A 22,325-nucleotide genomic window follows, 5' to 3' on the forward strand; every position below is an offset into this window, starting at 1 on the left:
TAGCAGCCGGAGAGCGAGAGGCAGTCGCTAGTTAAGCTTAACGCAGGAATGCTTTACAAACATTCAGAGATGGACTTACACACTTGCTTTACTTCTCTCGGGGATAACTTTGTCGGAGATGAAATGCCGGGTTGCTAGCGAAGCTCCAAATGCTCAACCATACCACCAACAGGTCCCGCATGCCACAGCCGCTCTATCACGTGATGCATACTGCTCCGACGTGCTAACGTTCTGAGGTGAGTTACGGCGTGTTGCAAATTTTGTGAGGTGCTTTCGTGATATTTAATGGATCGGATTACATTTTTTATTTTTCTCCGATATCCGATCCAGTAATTTAGGTCAGTATCGGACCGATACCGATACGTAATATCGGATCGGTCCATCTCTAGTACCAACTGAGCATTTTTTAAATGGCATAGCCCACCTAAGTGGCAGCATAATGCACCAAGTCACAAAGCTCAGATCCAGTTTGAGATGACTTCACTGTACTCAAATGACGTTCACAATCACAGTCTTAGTCCACTTTTGTAATGTGGTAGAAAAGCAGATTCACATCATGGATGCACAGCTGACAAACCTGCAGCAGCTGTGTAATGCTGTCATGTCACTAAGGACCAAAACCTCTGAGCAATGTTTCCAGAATTAAGGTAGGTAAGGTTTACCTAACAAAGTGATGCTTTTAGTTTGTGCACCTACCTGGTCATCACATATTGTTGGGCTAACTTCATCTTTGCAATCAGTTCTGCCAAGTCAGAGTTCAGCAGCTTCTGTGCCATCTCGATCTGGTGAAGAAAAGCGTAACCGTATAAAATAAAATACAAGCTGGAGCAGCTGTGTGATCAATAATGTGCTTTAACGTGATTTATTAACAATCATTAAACTGTTTAATAACATAAAGTGAATGCTTGTTAGTAAAAACGGTGTCTACCTCTCTGTGTGTACTGGCTGGAAGTTGAGGTAGAGTCTCATCTACTGTGGCCAATAATGTCCTCAGTGCCAGACCCACATCCTGAAACACATTTTTTTCCCAACAGGACAGCTTACACGTGGTATCAATTAGGGCTGCCACGATTAGTCGACTAGTCACGATTATGTCGACTATTAAAATCGTCGACGACTAATTTAATAGTCGACGCATCGTTTGAAGCTTTGTAAGATCACAAAGGACGCAGGAATGAGTAGTAGGATTTAAGAGTGTAATAACGGACTGAAACAGAAGATGGCAGCACTGCATGTACAAGGATGCCAGCTGCCGTTAAACCCCGAAGAAGAAGAAGCTGTGTCCCAGAATTCATAGCGCAGCCCAGCACAGTTGTCGACAATGGCGGCAGCTAGTTAGTTTTAACTTTACTCTTATTATTCTTTCTGGGTCACAAAATAAACGTTTAACATATTTTCAGGCGAGAATGTAGCTGTGTAAACCTCAAATATCTGCTCAGTTTATCAAGACACCGCATATTTTCAAAAGCGCTCCGACGTTTTCAGAGACGTCTGTTACCCACTAGCTCGTTAGCTAGGCGGGGGCAAGGCTAACTAGAGCCGTGAGAACACCGGACTCCCGGCAAATCGTTTTCAAACCCACCGCTGTCTTTCGCTAGTCAGGTTAAACATATATATAAGTCACTTAGATAACTTAAAAATGTTAGTTTGGCTTTCTTTAGTATTTTATTTGTTCCTGAGTAAATCGGTTTGGCTGAGATTAAAGTTATAGTTTTTGCACAGCTAAAACTGTCAAGCAGACAGCTGATTATCAGAAGTGTGAGACGCTGGAGAATATACTCCGGTGTCCTGTTATATTTTAGAAAGCAAGGAGTTTATTAAACTTCACCGAAACAATCTGCAAATTTCATTAAAAATTAATAAACTACCATCTTGTCTTTATTTTTAGTTAGCACAAACACTTCAAGCTGTAAGCTAATGATAGTTATATAAGACCAGATGCTGCTGGTGCAATAAGCTGTACACTGTACGTCCAATGGATGATGATCTGATTAGTCGACTAATCGCAAAAATAATCGGTGACTAGTCGACTATCAAAATAATCGTTTGTGGCAGCCCTAGTATCAATAATTCACATAGTTTGTTTTAAATAGTCTAAAATCTGAAATTTCTAATAGAGAAGATAGAAACGACACAGTGCTGTATTCCCTTCTTAAGGTTAGCAGCTTGGCTAAACATTCTGGAGTTAGGGATGAACACTCCAATGTTAGCTGTACGGGCTGTTTGCCCTGCTCTTCCCTTTCTACCAACGTGAAAAAACCCTTTGGAGAAATAAAATGAAATGTATTTTTGTCAAAAAGACTCACAGGAAAACTAATTATTAAATCCCTTTGGTGAAAAGCTGCTTAGGCTATCTGCAGAGTCAGGTTAATATATGAAGCAAAAATTATTCATGAAGGAGCAGAAGAAGTGTCGAAATTCCGTCCTTGGAAAGCTGCACCGGCCAATTAAACTGAAACAGTGCGTCACAGTGCTCAAGGACATAGCGGTTATTAAACTGCACAGAGCTGCTTTGATCTACTGTGCTGAGTTTTTAGCTCAAAGCCTGCAGCTCCACTTCAGAGAAATAACAAACTGCCGTTTGTGCCTCTGTTACCTTGACCATGGGCACGTACTCCTCGGGTGGAGCCGGCTGGATCTTGCTTGACATCTCGATCACAGCTTTGACCAATCCCGTCACGTTCTCGTACACTTTGTCGTTCGACCGATCCAGATTGGCGGTGGGAGGCGGGCTTATCTCCTGAGGCTGCAGCTAAACCACAGAAGAAGACAAAAAGCAGTGAGTGAGAGGTTCTTTGAGTGAATGTGTACCTGGGAAAGAAGTGTGGGAGACTGATGACAAAAACCAGCTGAAACAGTGTGGATGAAAAAACAAAACATTTGTTAAAACATTTACCTCCACAAATCCTGCTAGATTGTAAAGACGTTCATCCGCCTTACACACTAGATACATTTAAAGGTCCAAAGTAAAGTAATAATAATCAAGAGAGTTAAACAAGTAGATTAATGAGTGAATTAATATCTATTATGTTTCTACTTATGTTAAGTGCATCTGATATACCCATGTTGTGATGCCATTGTTTTGCGACATGGAAACACCATCACACCATCGACCCTAACCATAACACCGTAACCATAGCCATAGCCCTAACCCTGACCCTCTCCACCCACTTATTTGCACTTTTTCCTGAGTGGACATCAGCAAGTCTTGTTTCCATGTCGACGATGACATCATAACAACATCATAACATTGATTTGTCACTTGCAATGTTGAACCTGGGCCAACATTAATTATGATGATCCAGGAACAACACCAGCACTCTGAATATCAGATACTATGTCTAAATGTAGAGGTATTCTCTGGCCACTAGATGGCAGTGTCACACTACCATAACCTGTGCCGTAAACCTATCAGTTGAGGATTTTAATTGAATACAGATTCCCCGTAGGAGGTCACATCTTCCTGAACCTGCCATATAAACCAATCATCATCTTGCACTAACATAAAGCGCTTTCTCATTTCTGTCTTTCCATTTTCTTCACCATCTCTCTTGCTCAGTGACATCACCTGACTACTACCTGCAGGTATACTTCCCACATCTTGAATACAAAGACTTTCTCTCGCCCGCAGTCATGCATGCATGCATGTATAAACTCTAATCCTCTTTGCAATTTCACTTCATTTTGCACATTTTTTCTGCATTCCCCTTCACGCCCTCGCTTTTCCAGTCCTTACTGAATTCTGGGTAATCAGTAAATCACCGCCTACAGTGAAAACAATACAACGCTGTGCACACAATGACCTACTGAAACCACTTGAAGCATTTATCTAGAAAAAATAAGCATTTGAAAACTAGCTGCTTTATAATCTGTAAAAAATATGACCCTATTTTACTAGGATGAGGAAAACCTTTTAATTCTTAACCGGGGAAGAAAAAAAAGATTAAATCTTATTAAAGACTCACTTGTCTACTAATTACAAAGAGAAGCATATAATTAGTGCTCAAGTAAATAAAAAAAAAATCTATAAAAGTTAAAAGCACTTAGTTCTGAGAAAAGGAGAGAAGACAATATAAGCAGGAAAACAGACAAGGGGAAGTGCAGAGATGAAGTTAATACTACAACAGAATGTGATTTGTTGGACAAAGAAATCAAAGGGCTGATGGAGGAGTAGGACAACAATATGGAACAGGAGACAAGACGCACAGTAAACACACACAGACGGTGTGCTGCTTACCCGCCAGGGCTAGGGGTCAACAGTAAGGCAGAGTGCCGGAGAAGAATGGGGGTGAGGGGGAGGGGAGAGAGAGAGAGAGAGACGGAGCAGCCAAAGGAAAGAAGATACAAGGGTAAATATTAATGCTCCAAGCATTCAAAACATGCACTGTGTCCACTCGGTAAATGTGTCCCTCCATGTGCTACTGGAGGAGCATTTCATTCATTCATTCATTCAGTGTGTATTTCTGCTTGTACTTTTGCTTCATGCATTCATGCACGTGTGTGTGTGTACCTTGACTCCATCATTGTAACTGTCTCCAGTATTTAGACAGGCCAGGCTGCTTACTTGGCACTGGGCCCCAGGTCGAGGGGGTTTCTTTGGCGGGGCCACATGCTCTGCAGGAAACAACATATGACAACGTGTGAAGTACAAAAATATTTCTACTCACAATTTATTCCTAAGAAGTGTGGGCAGATGCTTACTTTGGTTTCGCAGCAGCTCAGATTAAAACACAGATTATAATTAACTCCAGGCTAATTTTTGCCAAACAAAGCGTCACCTCGTAAGATTTGGTTTTTATTTGAATTGTATCTATGCTTTCTACTTCTTTTCACACCTTTTAGCCTCTTTTTCTCTTCTGCATTTGATGATGTTCTGTAAAGAACATTCAATTGCAAAGTGGTATTAAAATTGTCGTATGAATAAAGTTTTGATTGATTTATAAAGTCTCCCACAAACTGTTTCAAGTATGAAACGTCTCTCTTCCTCTACATTAGTATCTATCAGGAATCAGGAAACATTAAATGGACAAAAACGATATTCCATCCTGGAAAATCATCCCCCAGCTGGCTACTATATGTTTCTGTTTTCTCTGTATATTAACGCTCTGAGCACTGAACATACTGAACATGACATGCTGTTTGAGTCCATATAACCAGAGGTTGGTGTTCTCACTAGCAGGCCAGCAGGTTCACAGCTGGATCTGTCTTACTGTGACCACAGACTAAACCCTGCAGACAGACGCTGACCTCAGAGATACACAGCGTGCTACACTGTGTGATGGTATATGTGTAAGTTACACATCTTGGGAGAAAGAGAAGACAGCATATAACAATAGTGGTTGCCCTCCTGTAATTGTGGCGGAGTTGAGGCCCCATCTATTACCTGGTTTGCCAACGGGCTGGTATATGTGCTGGTTTCCTGTCTGCGCAAACAAACAAACAACAAAACAAAGCACTGGGTTAGCGATTGCACAGACGCAGACATAATCAGAAGCTTTGCAGGAAATTAGAACTTCACAGCTTTAAACCACCAGCGGCCTCAGCACAGAATCCAATTTACTTTGTCATGTGACACCGAGCCTCAGCTCGCACACAGCTAGCTCACAGTCATTTGCGGCAGAGGAGCTGTGCCTGTTATTTTGTGCTGTGTGGTCCTGCGTTGGGTAACTTATGGTAACAAAAATATTCTGTTTGTTTTGTCATCCTCTTCCTGTCAAAGTGTTTCTTTTGTTAGAGCTAGCATTTTAAAACTGCAGCATGTTTACATGATGTGATGGTTGTGAGAACAAAATGCCAGGAATGTTACATATTTAAATTTATTGTATTTTTACTGCATCCCTGTTGTTTTGTGTGTGTGAGAAAACAGCACAGAAGGACTCAAAAGCCATGGTGCCATCATTGTGTTGTGGTCTGACAACCACCAACACCCAAAAATACTCCACCAAGGCGCGCGCGCACACACACACACACACACACACACACACACACACACACACACACACACACACACACACACACACACACACACACGAACGAGGGAGATTTTCCCACCACAAACCACAACCATTCAATGGGAGGAGGAGGAGGACAAGCAGTGAGATGAATTACAGAGACGGAAATATCTAACTCATGGCAACTTCAGACTGCTGAAACAACTTCTGCTGGCATTGGGGAAATAACATCAACATGCAACTCTGCGTTCAGCTGCAGAGATTCCAGCTTTGGGATACAGTTACACACACGCACACACACACTAGATATTACAACAGGAGGAAAGGGGAGAAGTTGCAAGATGCAAATATCTCAGCAACTCTGTGTTTTGTGTGCAACCAAAGGGCTGCCAGCAGTGCCCAGATCTTACATCCTTTACCAGTAACGTTGCTTCTCACACTCTGAAGTATTTATTTACAGATGGACAATCACTAAAATCGGCCACCAGGACACTCTGGGACTGAGTGCAAAACCCTTCCATTAATATCCAGTTTGTGAGAAACTGCTGACCCCACATTGCTGACTTTACCCTCAACAGGTCACTTCCTGTCCCTGAATCAGTCAGTTGAAAAGAAAACAAACACACGCCGCAGCAGTGAGTCTGACCATAACACGGACGTCCGTCAACATTCGTCTTCATCAGACATCCTCCGTGGTTAAAAACACAAACACTTCAGGAAAATAACTTCCCATTCATAAAGTGGCGGGGACAGCAAATTGGACAAGATTTGGACAGTGAAAGTTTAGAAAGAAAGAAACAGAGACAGTTCAACTCGCACCTGTAGGAATGTTTGTGAGTTATTGTCCTGATGTGAATGGGTATAACTAATTAATGAGAAACAAGAAGAAGGAACTTACCGGTGGCTGGAGTCCACTGTCTTCTCTGTCCAGACTACCTCTTGAACTTCTCGTGTCGGGTTTCTAAGCAATCACAAACAATCAAACATTACATCTCCATTTACCAAATCCATATACATATACTTCGATTTGCAGTAGGGATTTTTTCAAATAATCCAAATGTTTCACAAAAAAAAGAGATAGACTTCATGGATAAATGATGAAGCTGTGGCAGAAAAAAAAAAGCACAACTGTCCAAACACAAAACCTCCTATGAAGACTGGAACGCAGGATACACAAAGGTGTAGTGTCCAAAAGGCTTTTTTGGATCCTCCACACAAAGTTAACTTAAGAAAAATGTTTCTATTGGTGCTGCCATGCAAACCGAAATAAAACCACACACAAAACAACCACAAAGTCCCACTCATTGCCCTCTCTGACACACACATATCCACTCATACCAGCTTTCCAAGACAGGACTTGAAGACCAGCATCGCCGCAGAGTTCATCAAAGAAGCCTGATGTGTGAACCGTTCGTGTGAGGCGTTTAGTCTCTGCTGTTATCTCGGGATCTTTCCAGTATCTCGCACTGTACCCTCTGTTACTGTCTGGTTTTCTCTGTAACCTTGTCAGTGCTGCAAGTTTCATCCAGAGAAGACTTCAGATTCAACTCCAGCTTCCTGCCTCCACCACTCTTATGTCTGACGGTGACGCACAGAGAGAGGGAAGGAGAGGAGGAGGGAAGAAGCACGCTGCCAACAAGCTGTCAGTATGCGAGCGTGTCTACCCTTCTTTCCCAAAACCTCCTGCCTTTCTCCTCCCTTTCTTTCCCACCCCTTTCTAGTCCCTCGCTCAAGTGACAGTCTTATAAAAACCAGGCAGCCTATAAGAAACACCCCCCACCCACCCCTACACACACACTTTATACCTCCCCATCTTTTCAGTAATCTCGCGTGTTGTCATTTAGTGGTTGTGGGTCAAAGACAGACTGTTGACTGGGCTGTCAGATTCTGTAAGCCTATCATTAGCCTGGAATTTGCACAGGCCACACCTGCCTACAAACTCACTCTCTCTTACATGCACGCACACAAACACGCACTATAAAAGTCTTAAGCAAAAAAGAAAAACTCCAACAAAAAAACCCAGACAGTTCCTTAATTCTGTGTTCATGGTATTAAGGAGGAATGTAAGTTGATGAAATACTGCACAGTAACTGTTTAACAGGTCATTGTAAAACTCTTTTGAAGACGACAGTCATTTTCATAACCACATAGGAACTAGACTTTTGGAGGCATCCTAACTGATTCTTTCTCTAACCAGCACTGACTGCAGCACATCAGAGCAGGGTCACTGTAATAGCAGCCTTAAGGTTTCTAGCTCAAAGACGCCGCAGCAGACAACTCAAACTGCAGTGCTGTTAAAAAAAAAATATAATCAGCTTGACACCACTGACACCTTCACCTCAAACTTCAAATGTCTGTGGCTGAATTCAGACTGCAGAGAAAAGGGTTTCAACTCTGTTTTTCCCCCTTTTGCTCTTATGCAACTCTTAGTGAACTTTTTTTTATTACAATGTGAACAACACAAATCACATTTGACATCTAATATTCTCACGTAGCAGATTTTCATTTTTCCCACTTCTGTGTGTGGTTGTAAATCATATACAGGTCAGATTTTTCAGGAGTGTGACCACGTCACAGCGAAATCGAATACAGCTCATTTCCCATCACAGCTACGAGACTTCAGTAACTTCAAGGCAATATCAAACACGCTTCTGCACTTCTTAATGAGCATTTCCATTAAATTCCTTTCAGTATCTGGTGGCATTTTCTCACTTTGCAGCATTTTATTTGTCTTCGTGTTGCATACGTGCTAGGAAATTAGCGAGAATGGTTTCCTGTTGGTTTGATTCGCTTGTGTTTTCTTAAGTTGCAATGCACTGAGCTCTCAGGACCACGGTAAAAACACACATTTAAGTGCAATAGTGTTTTCAAATCAAATAATTTAAGAGCTTAAGTATATTTATGTGTGTTGACACAATGATAAACTTTTTAAAAAATGAGTCCAAACTAAGTGATTACACTTTCTGAATACGGAATTACGACAGCATGCAAAAAGACGGCAACTAAACAAGACATCTTTTCCTTACAGTGAGCACTGACACAATGCACCATACACAACCTCTCAGAAAAGCACAAAATAAATCCAACAAGAACACGTCAAACTTCCTTAAATGTAGCTGCTTTTCCTTTATTGCTGCAAAGAGGCATGTTCAGGGCTGCACAAATGCGCTAGTCTTTAGACATTTTTGTTTACCCCACACAGCTGCTTAAATCTAGCCAACCATACAGAAGCAAGACAAAGTAAATCTCAATTAAATGCACTGTGACAGCATCCGTAGTGTGCATGTGTCAGTTGTGCATGGGTGTGCTTTACCAGCAGCCTTTCCTCCTGCTCCAGCCACCTCTGATCCTCCTCCATCTGCTGCTGTTGTATGATCAGCTGTTCCTCCATTAACAGGCACTGCTGGCCTACACACTGCTGCATGTCTACTGCCCTGTCCTACACACACACATACACACACATCCACACACACAAACGTGCAACAGAAAGTCAAGCATAGCATAACAGACATGCACACCAGCACGGGGACACACAGCCAGACATGGAGATGAACACACATATACACCAGACTGATGAGAGGCTGAACTGAGGTGGTGGACGCAAATACTAAAAACAACTGAGGTGTCAGGGGGGTGTTTCTGTGAAAAAAAACTGGTGTGGAAACTGGAAAACTTTTGCAACCCATTAAAAAAAACAACAACAGTGTGACTGGTGTGTAACTGCCTCCACAGAAGAAACAATATGTTTGTCACACTTGAAAAGATGATTCGTGGCCACTAGTAGAGTTTCAGGTTGTCTAGGTAACCTTTTAATGTATTTATTAGCCTGTCAGGTGTTAATCAATGGTATCCTGTCCTCTCAGTGATTTCCACTTCAATTGCTTTTTTATTTTGGGACTCGCTTTACACTGAAAGCAGAGTTTTCTTGAAGTTGCTGAATTTGAATGCCTTTCTATGACCTCTGGTCACATGACTGCGTTTCACTTATTGTATACATGTAGCGTAACAGCCAGTGACCACAACCAACAAACAGCACAAAACTCACATCACAGCTTAAAATGCTTCTTTCCCTCAGCTATGAGATCACTGAACTCTCAAGGGGATAATTAGATGAATTTTTCTATGACTGTTGATTTTTGGACAAATGTCCTTGTTATTCTATTTGTTTATTATATAGGTTTTTTTGTTTTTTGACATCATAGTTTGCTAATTTGTGCCTGCGTCACATCTTAGTTGAGTTTGCAACTAAATTTCCCTTTTTGTGTATTAATAAAGTTGTCTGAGTCTGATTTCAGAGTGAGTGAGTGAGTGAGTGAGTGAGTGAGTGAGTGAGTGAGTGAGTGAGTGAGTGAGTGAGTGTGTGTGTGTGTGTGTGCGCGCATGTCTATAAGAGTGAAATTAGAGTCCTACCTCCATCATAGAGCCCCACAGCGCCATATCCTGTCCGTGAGGCTGGGGAAGGAGCTGTGCGTGTGAATGGGTGTGGACATGGTGGCGGGGGTGTGTGTGTGCGTGGTGGGTGTCCAGCATTGCCGCCTGAGGTGGGTACAAGGCGCTAGGCACAGAGGGGAGTGTGTGAGGGCCTGGATAGCCTGCCATCTGAAACCGAAGTGAAGACAGGGACAGAGACACAAGGTTGTCCTTAATGTTTTGATTCTGAAAAATCTCAAGACGTTGATGCAATTATAGCAAGTACACATGCAGTGACAGAGCTGTTGAGTTCGTCTACATACCTGATAGTGTCCAGGATGCTGGGGACTGGGGTAAAAACCTTCACTTGAGCGAGGACTGGGATAGCCAGGTCTACTTGGCTACAGAGGCGGAAAATGAGAAAAAAAGGAAGAGAAAGACAGAAAGAAAGATCAAGGAAAGGTATTTTGAGATACAGAAAGACAGGTGGGAAAAGCAAAGGTGCAGTTATAACACTTTATATTTGTAACAATTATATTTTCTCCAAAGAAATGTTAGAAGACACTTCATTCAGACAATCAACACACAAACCCCCCCAGGAGCTGTTTGTGTGGCTGGGTTAGCTGTCAATCAAAACAGGGAACACCCACTGGACTGCAAGTACAGCAAGCTGTTAGTCGAACGACTACAAACCACGACACCCATGGAGAACTGCTAGACAACTATGAGACAATCTGCTGCTCACATGTTAGATGTGATGCAGGTGAGTTACATGTTCACCAAGACCTCTCTTTCAAGCACGCTTATGAACTATAAAAGCAAAAGGAGTTTAAAATATTCCCAATAAGCAGAACAATCATCTGCTCTGTGTTGTTGGCCAGAGGAGCAAAGTTTAGTAGAGATCAGCAGCTCTCTAACACAGGATACTCTTCCTCTCACTTGTAGTTTCAGCTAAAAACAGAAGTGCTTGGTGAACCCACGGTGTTGTTTCCTCTGCTGCTGGTTGATGCACAGTTGATGAACTGTTTTCTGGACACATTTTTTTCTTAATGATTTGAACTTCTCTAACACATTGAGCTCGTTTCCAGCACGGCAGTGTTGTAACCTCTACCTTCCACAGTCTCTCATAGTAGCTTTCTCTGGACCACACCTCCGACAGCAAGACGAGAGACAACGACACATGAAGAGGGAGGCAGAATGCAAAGAAAGGCAAAGTGGGATAATAAGGAGACAAGGAAAGAAAATAAAAATGGGAAAAATAAACAGAAAGGGAGGGGGAGAAAGGACAAAGAGAAGCAGACAAGACAAAGACACTGAAGACGAGACAAAAACTGGCTTCAAATGTTCAGACACAGTCAGGGCAAACGATGGAAACGTTCAGCCTGTTTGTGGACAGGCTCACACATGGAAGGGTTTACATGAACAAAACTATATCTTGGAAGGTTAATTTTCCTTTGGCAGTCAATCCACAGGGAGGGGGGTTTCCCTGGGAATACCCAAGATAAAAATAGGAAGATAAACACACAGGGACAGACAGATGGGAAATTAATCACACCGGCTAATAAAGCCAAACATTGGCTAATATCTGCAAAGCTTTGGGTGAATAACTGAATTTCATCATTAATAACCAAATAAAGAAAGGATTTTGGATTAACTGCACCACCTAATGTAAAAACATAATAGTTACAGGAGTTTAGACCATTTGAGAAACAAATAAGCTGATGCACTTCTGACGTTCATGCAGGTTCTGACCATTGCATCCATGTGCAACCAGCTAAGAGGTTTCTATGACCTTGCTCGAAGAGTTGCTTTGAATTGAAAAGGTTTATGTACATGAGCAGGAAATGCCTTCATAAACACCATAAACTTTTTTTTGGTGTTTGAGGTAATTGTTACTACACAAAACTGCAATAGGCGCATGCGGATTTGGTTTGTTCTGTAAAATGGTGCTTGATATGCCTAGAAGCAATTTATCTTCATTTTTCAAACTACCTTTAGCATTTACAGGATACAGCACTTAGCGTTTATATGAGATATTCAACTCAAGCAGCATCAAATAAAGCACATAGAGTTAAAAGCTCATAGTGGGCCACCACCATGGTACAATCCAAATCTGTTCATCATGTTAGTGTTTGTGAGCCTGTCCCTCTGAAAGTGCTGAGGTGAGATTTGGTCAGGCCCATAAGTATTTGGACAGTGACACAATTTCTAATATGTGTCATAAACATTTACAGGAATATTTTGTTAAATCCCTTGAATTAAAACTGGATTTGAAATCAACTGTGTTCCAAAAATGTACAGATCGAGCACTCTTAGTGGAGTGTTCGGCTAGTGCGCCTTTCGTGCTATTTACCAAATTTATATGCACTCTTTTCATCTCAGCTCCGTATGATAGCCTGAAAACATTTTTGCTGCTCTTCTCTTTATTTTCTTTAATCTAAATGAAACAAAAAAGGAGAAGGGGGGATAGATGTGGTTGAAATGAAAGATTTTTTGGTTTGAGATGCTGCTGATGTACGGTTCAGAGGTTCTGAAATCCAGTTACTACACCTTTGAACAGAGTGTGTCATTTAAAAATACAATTTCTGCACAGCACAGTTTGGAAAAACAGTAAGTGGAATTTTTATTTATTTATTTTTGAATCAATTCAATAATTTTGAGAGACATGCATTGTTACAAGTGTGACGCCATGGCAAAGCTCCACAAGAAAGGAGTGATTAAAGCTTTTCTCAGTGTAGTGATTCACACATTACCTAATAAACAAAAGTTCCCCAGTTCGATCTCAGGAGGACATATAATCATGTCCAATAACAGGAGCTGATCCTGGTTGTGGTGAGGATTGAACTTTTCAGCAAAGAGCCAAACAGGCCAATGTGAAAGCTTGTTCCTCGCTGATTTCTCACCTTTAGACAAATTGTAGCCATATATATTTATTTTACAAGAAGCCATACACTTCAAGACAGAAAATATGTGAATGGTGTTTGTGTGCTGCCATGAGACTGACCTTTTACCCTGAAAACAGGATTACCTAGAGCTTGTGTGTACTACTACTACTACTGGCTGCCACCCATAACCTGGTTCAAGGTGACAGAGTGTACACATGTGACACACGCAGGCCTTTTACCCTCATCTGGTATTTATAGTTACGGTCTTCACATGTTCATCTAAACACTAGTAGAAACTTTGAATATCTTTTCTGCATAGATCTCACTTGAAAAAGATCTCAGTGAGACAACCTGATTTAATAATATTATGCAATAAAGGAATGTGATATAGTACAATGCATAAGCAGGTCCATATGCTTAGAGGGTATTTAATCACAGTGTGTTACTGTGTTACATTTGCCTCTGGACCTCACCAAAACTGATCAGATATTTGTGTTTTTTGATTTAACATGCACTCCACAGAAGTGTCATGTTTGTTCGATTAGTCAGTGTTAGCCCACTGGATTAAGGATTCGTTGAAGGCATTCCTGAGCAAGCCAGAAATAGGGTGCATTAATCCGAGGACACGTCAAAACTATGCCCGACAGACGCAAACACAAATATATGTGGCCGCATTCAATCACAGAGTGCAGAGGACGTTTCAACGGCCTGTCCTGCGAGAACAAAGCATGCAAGCAGTCTTAGCATAAACCCATGGAAAAAACTCCCTCCTGCACAGTAATTATGATAATGGTCTAAAGATTAGAGTTTTACTTCTCAGTGGAGAGTATTAAAAAATGCTGCAACTCTCATCCCACTTTATGTTGAAAATGGAATTTAGATTGTGAAAATCAATGTTCACATAAAATAATGTTAAAAAAAGTAACTATTTACTTATGTTGAGCTACCGAACATGCATCACTAATGGGACTGTTGCAGCGTTTTTCTTTTTCTTTTTTTAAATACGTGCACTCACATTTGTTCCTGTTAGTAGAAAAGCTTTAGTGTAGTTTAGCAGCACACCACCTGCCTTCAATGGTGTAGACTTGGGTCTTTCAGAGCAGAGGATGGAAAAAGGTACGTGGGTAGTTATGGGGAGGTTATGCATTTGGCTGGATGGGTGAAGGTGGGTAGAGGACAGATTACAGGCAGATGCTACTGTGTGTGGGGCAAGAGGGGGGAGCGGGGACTTCTCACATGACTGCACAGCAGGATGGCAGGTCTGGGCGTCAGAGTGCAGTTGGAGTGGAGTACTGCGATTAGTCTGACGGTGGGTATGAGAGCTGCTGTTTCTGTGCAACTGCAGGGTCTTAAGATCAAAATTTGACTCGGGCTGGATGCTATGGAGGGTGTGGGGACAAACATCTGACGTGCTGAAGGGCAGAGAGTTAAAGTTGGGACTGGACTGTGAAAGGAAAGGAGAGAAATGCCGGGGATGGAAGTGGGTGTTGTTTGACTTTGAATGGGAGGAAGGGAGCAGGTGGCTGTTAGTAGGTGGATTTGTCTTTCGTGGGCAGCTGCTGCTGGACAGGCTGTCCAAATGTGTGTGAAGTGGAAAAAAGACATTAGTTTGTTCTTGAACCAACAGGGAGGAGTAAGATTTGAATTCACTATTTAACTCTGGGTTGCAGGGAGACAAAGAGCTGCTGTAATAACTGCTGTTTTGAGGGGGTGACTCAGGCTGAGGGCTGGGAGAAGAGGAAAAATGCTGCAGACGTTTTAGAGATGATAAGTTGAGAGGATAAGTGGGAAGGTGAGGATGAGGGTTCCCAGTGCAGAGGGAAAGCTGCGAGGCAAAGCACTGTTTTTGATGGCAGTGAAGATGAGAAGGAGCAGAAACACAATCCATACTGAAGGTGGGCTGCAGGGAGGGACGACGGCTGGGCTGCAAACAGAAACACAAAGGTAGAGGAGGGACATGTCGAAATAAAAGTGTCACAGTGTGACAGCCGGGAAGAGATAAAGCATAGACAGAGATGTACACAACTGTATCCTAAGTCATGCAGCAAATAAGCTTACAGATTGTACTCAAACCAATCCTAAAAAGTTGATTGTGTTCATCTGGACGTAGCGTTTTCAGTAGCAGAAACATTTTATTGCTCATCCAACTGACTTCTTCACTTCACTACGTCCAGATGAACAAAATAAACTTTTTAAGATTCCCTTACCTGAATGATTGAGCATGCATCAAGATTCCCAAACCAACAGCTTCAATTCATTATGTTGCCAATGAACCAGCTGTTTACTGGCAAACAAAACCTGACCCTAACCCTTTAAAAAAAACATATCTCCATCTCATGAACTTCTGCTCGAGACATCTGGCTTTCATTGCAGTCGAAGGAAGCAGTTAAATCAGATGCTAACAGCAGGGTAGCATAAGGCCGTAAGTGAGGATAAAGCAACCAGCAGCTGAGGCAACAAGCTGTGAGGAGTAATGGTAGCAGTTGGGGGCTGGGTTTATGGATTAGCAAACAGAACAGTTAAAGAATTGTGCATTTGTGAGAAAAAATAAGAGACAAGTCTGGTTTTCAGATTGGATGATGACAAAGTAAAAGGAAAAGAAGAAAGAAAAAAGTTTTCTCTTCTTGCTCTTGTCTTGTGTAACAGGGTTTGGTTGTGGTCACGCATTTGCACAGTCATCACAATCATCACAGTGAAAAAGCATAATAGGAAACTCTGGCATCACTGAAATACAAACGGCGATTTGAATGCAGAAAGAAAAATCAAAAATCAAAGACTATATCAAGTTAATCCATTCCTTCCTTTTCAGTGTTAGCATTTTTACAAGGAGGGACGTGGTCACACACACACAGACACACACACAGACACACACACAGACACACACGGCACTCCTTGAAAAGTCTGTATGAAAGAGCTTAAATCTTTTTGTTTTGACTTCTGCTATGACTCGTCTGACTGCATCACAAGGGTGCAAACTGACAAGTCATCATGTGAAAAGTGTTAACATAAACTTGCTGATTTCTCCTCTTTAGACTTAACAGTGCTTAACACTTAGATATTTGGGTAATACAACAAGTTGGAAACAAACCTATCACAAATCCAAAAGAAAGAATACTAAAAGTCTGTAATTGTGGCTATAAAGCACTCAGTGTTTGCAATGATCAGGGTGTCAACAGCACAGAAAACACCACTGTGCACTCGTACGAACACAAACGCACAGACACACAAACACATGTGGTGTGGTAGTGTCTTACTTTTGGTGGTGCTTCATCAGACCCTCCAGAATCCCACGAAACAGTGACCTGTCTCCTCATCTCCATCCTGTTTCTCTCCTTCTGCTGGACCTTCTCTTCCTCTAATATTGTGCTAAAAGAAAGAAAAACAAACAGCAGGGTACTTGCATACACTCATACTCAATGATGCATAAGCACATATGTAAATAGGCAGGGGTGACTCTGTCACAAATATGATAACAAACACTTGAGCCTGTTTATTAGAATGCAGTCCCGTGTTACAGAGGTCCCTGGTATTTAACTGTGAATAATGATGATGTCCATCCACGTGCAGCATCCAGAGGCACGTAAATGAAACAGTTACTCCCACTGCTGCAGAAAAAAGGCTTTTGCATTCAGTGTAGAAATTTTATCTCCGCTCATATAAACGCATGCTCTTAGACTAACACACAATTCCCACTTTTTAGGGTCTTTCCCCACTGGCGATTCTTTACAAGCATGCTGCTGGCTTAAGTGGTTTTCTGCCTCCCCCTGTAAATATGAAAACTTGCTGTGAACCCCATTTAAAAGGCACACACTGTCCTCAGTATTAGTTTTATTACACTGTGCTGTGTACCCACTAAAAGTCATGCATTCCTCGCACTCTGTTTGTACAAACTCTCCAAGCAAAAACTACTTAAGTGAGAGTAAAATCAAATATCATTTTGTTATGAAATGCCCTACTGCTGCTTCTTTATGCCTCCACAGTTTATCCCACATAAATCACTCTCATGGGGCAGCTACTCTAACGCAACAAATTGAATTTATTAGAACTTTTGCCTAATAAAAATCATCACCGTCTCTCAATTTTCAGTCTTTGTCAGTTCTTTGCTGGCCAACTGTGCCAGCTCGCTAAAGCACTTAATCATTGACTCGCATTGCTTAAGAATGGACTGAATCACTCACAGTTTAAGAAACATCCCACGCCCCAAACCCAACATTTTTAGGTCTAGCGTAGCCAAAGATACCACATTGAATTTAAGCGATAAAATTACTGACCCGTTTCCTGGGAAAGCAGCAGTTAGATGAAGCCAAGCCCCGAATCCCAGAGGGAGAGCAGATGGTTTACTCTTTTTACAAAACAGAAAACTGAACTTCTATTGAACAATCCAGCACAGCACCCTCTCCGCACCGCCACGTGCTCTTTCTGCTCGCCTTGCCTCAACAAGGGCAGGCGCTATTTCTAGCAGCATCGTTACGCTGTTCCTGTTCTGTTGTCTCGTCGATTGTTTGCGTGTCTTTGCACCTGCCCGAGTCAGTCTCCAGTCTGCTCTGCTTTTCCATCACACTCGAGATCCCTCTGACACACTCAAACACGGCGTAAACATAGACTTGTGTGAACCGACAGTCAGCAGCTTGATTATTGAGCTTTAAAACCCATTATTAATTACAATTATCTAAACTTACAGTAGAGGCAATCCTTACTTTACTCAGCTAAAGACCTCAGATAAAGTTAAATCCTTTAGCACCAGTTTTTCAGCAGTACCTTTTACTTCATAATAATAAACAGTAGTAATCCCAGCATGAACAAATACAGATACAACACACACAATTACTTTGCTAAAACTAAACAAAACAACCTAACTGTTCGCGATTGATTTCCCAGTCTTTCTCTGATTATATATTTAATGTGTGTGCTTTCTTTTTTAATGTAAGCAGTCAGCAAATGAATCTGCCAGTCTTGCTTAGCAGTTGAACAGTAAATGACATCGCATACATGCAACAGCAATACCATCAACACCTGGCAACATCAACACAGACCGTCTCCTACCCCCACCTGCACTGCACCACCTGGAATAACAAGGCCTCCTCAGTTTATTTACGCAGGCCCTGCGGACTACATATTCTTAGGGTTTCGAGCAACACATTGCTCTTAATCTCACATACTCTAGTTCTCACCTGAGAGCTCCCAGTATGACCACGACTGAAGATTATCAGGATACTAACATACATATGGCATCATGATGACTTGATGAGTGTGAGACTTTGCTCAGTAAAGTCTATAGTCCATATTTAAATCCTCCATCAAAAAGGAGTCACTGCTATCACAGCATATTTATGCTTTTGTGAACGAGCCAAGTTCTCTAAAAAACAAAATACTGGCAATAAGCCTTCAGACTGAAACTCTGAAGACAAAAATGTCAAAGAGCATCAAAGAGGAACGCCAGAAGAACAACTCTGGTCAAAGGGATACTAATACAAGCTCCTCTAACAGCTGATTATATGCTAAATGAAAAGAGTTCTTCAAAGCCTGACATCACAACACTTAGAAAAGTCAAATGAGATAGAAGTGCAAAGAGATCAGACAATACTCTACCTTAGGGGAAAAAAAAAAGTGTCCGCCCGAGCACCTAGGAAGAATTAAAGCAGCCCCTAGATGGGTGATGGCCCGACAGCAGTCAGCACTAATACTTTACTGAAGGTCACCGTGAACTGCAGAGGATATTAGCATCACTAGAATCACAATGCCTACTTCTTCATATGGGATTGCATAAACCTGCTCTGTTGCAGCTCAGATACGTTTCGCTGCTGGGATAACGCGATCTGATCTTCGTAGGCTAGCTTTGACCGTGAGGAGTGCAGCGTTGCAGTAACTCTGCTCGGCTTTTTCCATTCTTCTTTAATTCTATCTGTCTTCTCTCTCCCTCACTCTCTCTCTCTCTCCCTCTGTTCTTTGGTAAGCTGTGGCTCATGGCAGCTGCACACTGTGTAAACACACACACACACGCGCACGCACACACACAGACACACACACACACTAGTAGTAGCTGAGAGTTGCATATTTGGCAGCAGGGACCTATAATTGATATTATGATATAAAAGCCAGCCAGACTGAAAGTAAACCAAATCGTATAACCTTATATGGCTCCACTTTCTCCTATTAATAGCCAGTGACCACGTCGAACATGGTCAATATTGACTTGGTAACCAAGACACTGGCTGAGGCCCACCGAGGGCTCCTTCGCTCTCAGCCATCCCAATTTGAATAAATGCACTTAATTTTGCCCGCTTAGCAGCCACACTGCACATGCACTTTTCCACACTATGTTCTCACCCTGTTAAAACATACAACCGCAAACATATGGAAGCATGTGTCAAAGTAACGAGCGGATTTCTGCGACATGAAGGCCTCCAACTTGCTCTGAGCCAAAAGGAGGAGATGGTAAAAAAAAAAAAAGCATAAGTCAAGGGGGGGGGGGGGGGGGGGGGGGGGGTTGCTGGAAAAGGTGGTAAAGGGAGCCTAACAGAAGCAGAATTACAGGAGAAGCAGGAGAGCTGACACTGAGAAAAGTGGAGGTGGAATGTGAGGTGTGAGTCATGCTGGTTTTAAGCAAAACTCATAAAACCACAGGAGTTAAATATGCGCCCTCATTTTCCTGTTTCTGTGTAAGAGAGTAAAAAAAGGTTAAGGTAGAGAGAGAATGTGCACGCTGAAGGAAACAATGATGGCATCTTGTTCCGCTGCTGCTGCATGCTCCACATGTTTCACACAGTAAGAATGTGACTTAAAATGTATAAGGTACACAAACTAAGTGCAATATGTTTTGTCAGGAGGGATTCAGTCAGTTGTGGAAGCTTAGCTGTCATGAAGAGTTCATGAAATGACTAAGGAGGGCCTGTCTAGACTAAATAACTGATAGCAGCGCTTGCAGACTCCTTTCATAGCTCTCTTAAAGACTAATTTCCTGTAGACTATATGCAAAGGACAAAAATAAAGGCGAAACAATGTTGACAAATTAACCTGAACTCTATCTGCAGCATGTTCTATTGTTAAGTGACACCTGGAGAACCAATGTCACGATTACGAGAAACAATGAGGATATTACTTCAATGAATATGTATACCAAGCATCGTCTTTATAGATTTTAGAGGTTCAGACTGCACTCTAATAAAAGTTTCATATCAGTCTTCCTAATCTCATAATCCATTTCTTTCATTTCCCATAAGGGGCAATGCTGAAACATCGCTTCCAAAAAACTGCAGGTCTGTTCATGCCAAAAGATTATGAACTGTTGAGTAATGACGGGTGGGTAAAGCATTGTCCTTACTAGCCTCTACCTAACCCCACTGTGTAGCACAATGAAAGAAAATATTCATAGTATATGTGGTAATAGAAGAGTCAGATTAAACTAAAGCTCCTGATCTGCTACACAACGCCGAGCAAGAGGTCTTAAAAAGTGCTGTAAAGCATGAACATACTGTAGCTTAAATAAATAATTTCAACTTGTTTGTGTGGCTGTTTTTCTGCATGTGATGGCTTATAAATTCAGTCTCTTTCTTTGACTGTACCTGAAGATGATGACAGCTGACATGGTGACCAGATTATAGGCACACCCCTCTACCTGAGACTGTGCAACTGTAATGTCTTGATAAATGATAAATGGTGAATATATTCGAGCCTTCCCATTAATAAGAGACACACTAGTCTGGGGCTCGGACTCGGGGAATTTTAAAATTACCAGCAGTGATGTCTGGTACTGCCTTATCTGATCGCAACACGCCCGGGATTTCGCGGAAAATGCGATCTATCCTTGCAAAACCATCTCCAGGCAAAATCTAGTAATGAAGCCGTGATGTATCATCTAACAAGGAAAGGCATGACTGAAGTTGCTTACTTGTCTCTGTCAACATCACAACTCTGTTACCATGGCAGCCATAAAGTCATCAGCCCAAACAGAATGCAAAGTGCACCCTGCTTCATACCTGAACAGGTTTGTGTTACATCCTGAGCAGTAAAGGACCCTTTTGTGTGCACTCAGTTAGGCTGTGAAGACTATTAATATTGTCAGTTGGATATCCTCTCACTGGTAAAAAATAAAATAAAATAAAATAAAAATAGGTATCTGAAAATATGTAAACAGTATACTTTGTAACATATCAAGAGAAGTTGTAATACTTGCTAATACTAGCATTATCCTTAGTGCTGATTAGTTGCAGAAGCTGTCTGTGCATATATATAAACTCAGGGAAGGAGGACCATGGAGGCTCCCTCACTTTCATCAGCACCAGTATTATCATTCCGTTGCTTGTATGGGTTTACAGCTGGATCGTTTCATCCTCTTTGAGCCATGGATTTAGGGACTCTGACAGGTGGTCAAAATGACCTGCTCAAGATCAAACTGAGCATCAGAATAAGGAGGAAAGTTGATATGTAGGATCTTTTACTGACTTGTTGATGCCAGAGGTCAGAGGAGAATTGCCAGACACTTTGAGCTGAAAGGAAGGCAAACCTAACTCAAATAGGCACTCGTTACAACAAAAGCACAATATGTTGATGGGCTACAGCAGCAGAAGACCAGACTGGGACTTATGTTAGCAATTCACACAGGCTCACCAAAATCGGACAATAGAAGATTGAAAAATGTCACCTGGTCTGATGAATCTTGACTTCTGCCAACATTTGGATGGCAGGATCAGAATCTGCCGTAAACAACATGAAATCATGGATCCCTCCTTGTATCTATAGAGGCAACTCACTGTCAACTATATATATTCAACTTTGTGCAATGTACTGGAAGTTATTTGCACATATTAGAGCCATTTCATTATATTTTGTTACTTTGTAACAGATTGTAATATGTCATTACTGTCTCTGGGATTTATAAAGTATTGTGATTCAGGCTGACTGTGATGTAATGATGTAATGTTGGGGCAGGGATAGCTCAGTAGGTAAAGTGGTCGCCCCATGATCGGAAGGTCGGCGGTTTGAATCCACTTAACGGCTACCCTGAGGTACCCCTGAGCAAGGTACCGTCCCTACACACTGCTCCCCGGGCGCCTGCTTAGTGGGCTGCCCACTGCTTCAC

At 41.9% G+C, this 22,325-nt stretch overlaps 1 protein-coding gene across 7 annotated transcripts in view; it reads right to left on the reverse strand.

The window, feature by feature from the left end:
• Positions 1-22,325, reverse strand: part of LOC308404976 (focal adhesion kinase 1-like) — a 64,851-nt gene that overhangs the window by 3,437 nt on the left and 39,089 nt on the right. For 4 of the 7 annotated variants that reach the window (XM_080895317.1, XM_080895320.1, XM_080895319.1 and 1 more), the window contains 11 exons: positions 16,501-16,612; positions 14,316-15,170; positions 10,685-10,762; positions 10,362-10,550; positions 9,265-9,390; positions 6,850-6,912; positions 5,384-5,423; positions 4,511-4,614; positions 2,597-2,752; positions 929-1,009; positions 697-782 (listed from right to left, as the gene is read on the reverse strand). In XM_080895317.1, coding sequence (XP_080751443.1) covers positions 697-782; positions 929-1,009; positions 2,597-2,752; positions 4,511-4,614; positions 5,384-5,423; positions 6,850-6,912; positions 9,265-9,390; positions 10,362-10,550; positions 10,685-10,762; positions 14,316-15,170; positions 16,501-16,612 — 1,890 coding nt within the window. The remainder of the gene's footprint in view (positions 1-696; positions 783-928; positions 1,010-2,596; positions 2,753-4,510; positions 4,615-5,383; positions 5,424-6,849; positions 6,913-9,264; positions 9,391-10,361; positions 10,551-10,684; positions 10,763-14,315; positions 15,171-16,500; positions 16,613-22,325) is intronic. The other 3 variants (XM_080895322.1, XM_080895323.1, XM_080895321.1) reach the window with 2 other exon arrangements.

This window comes from Rhamphochromis sp. 'chilingali', assembly GCF_963969265.1.
Source record: "Rhamphochromis sp. 'chilingali' genome assembly, chromosome: 11".
In the NCBI taxonomy this organism is placed as follows: Eukaryota; Metazoa; Chordata; class Actinopteri; order Cichliformes; family Cichlidae; genus Rhamphochromis; species Rhamphochromis sp. 'chilingali'.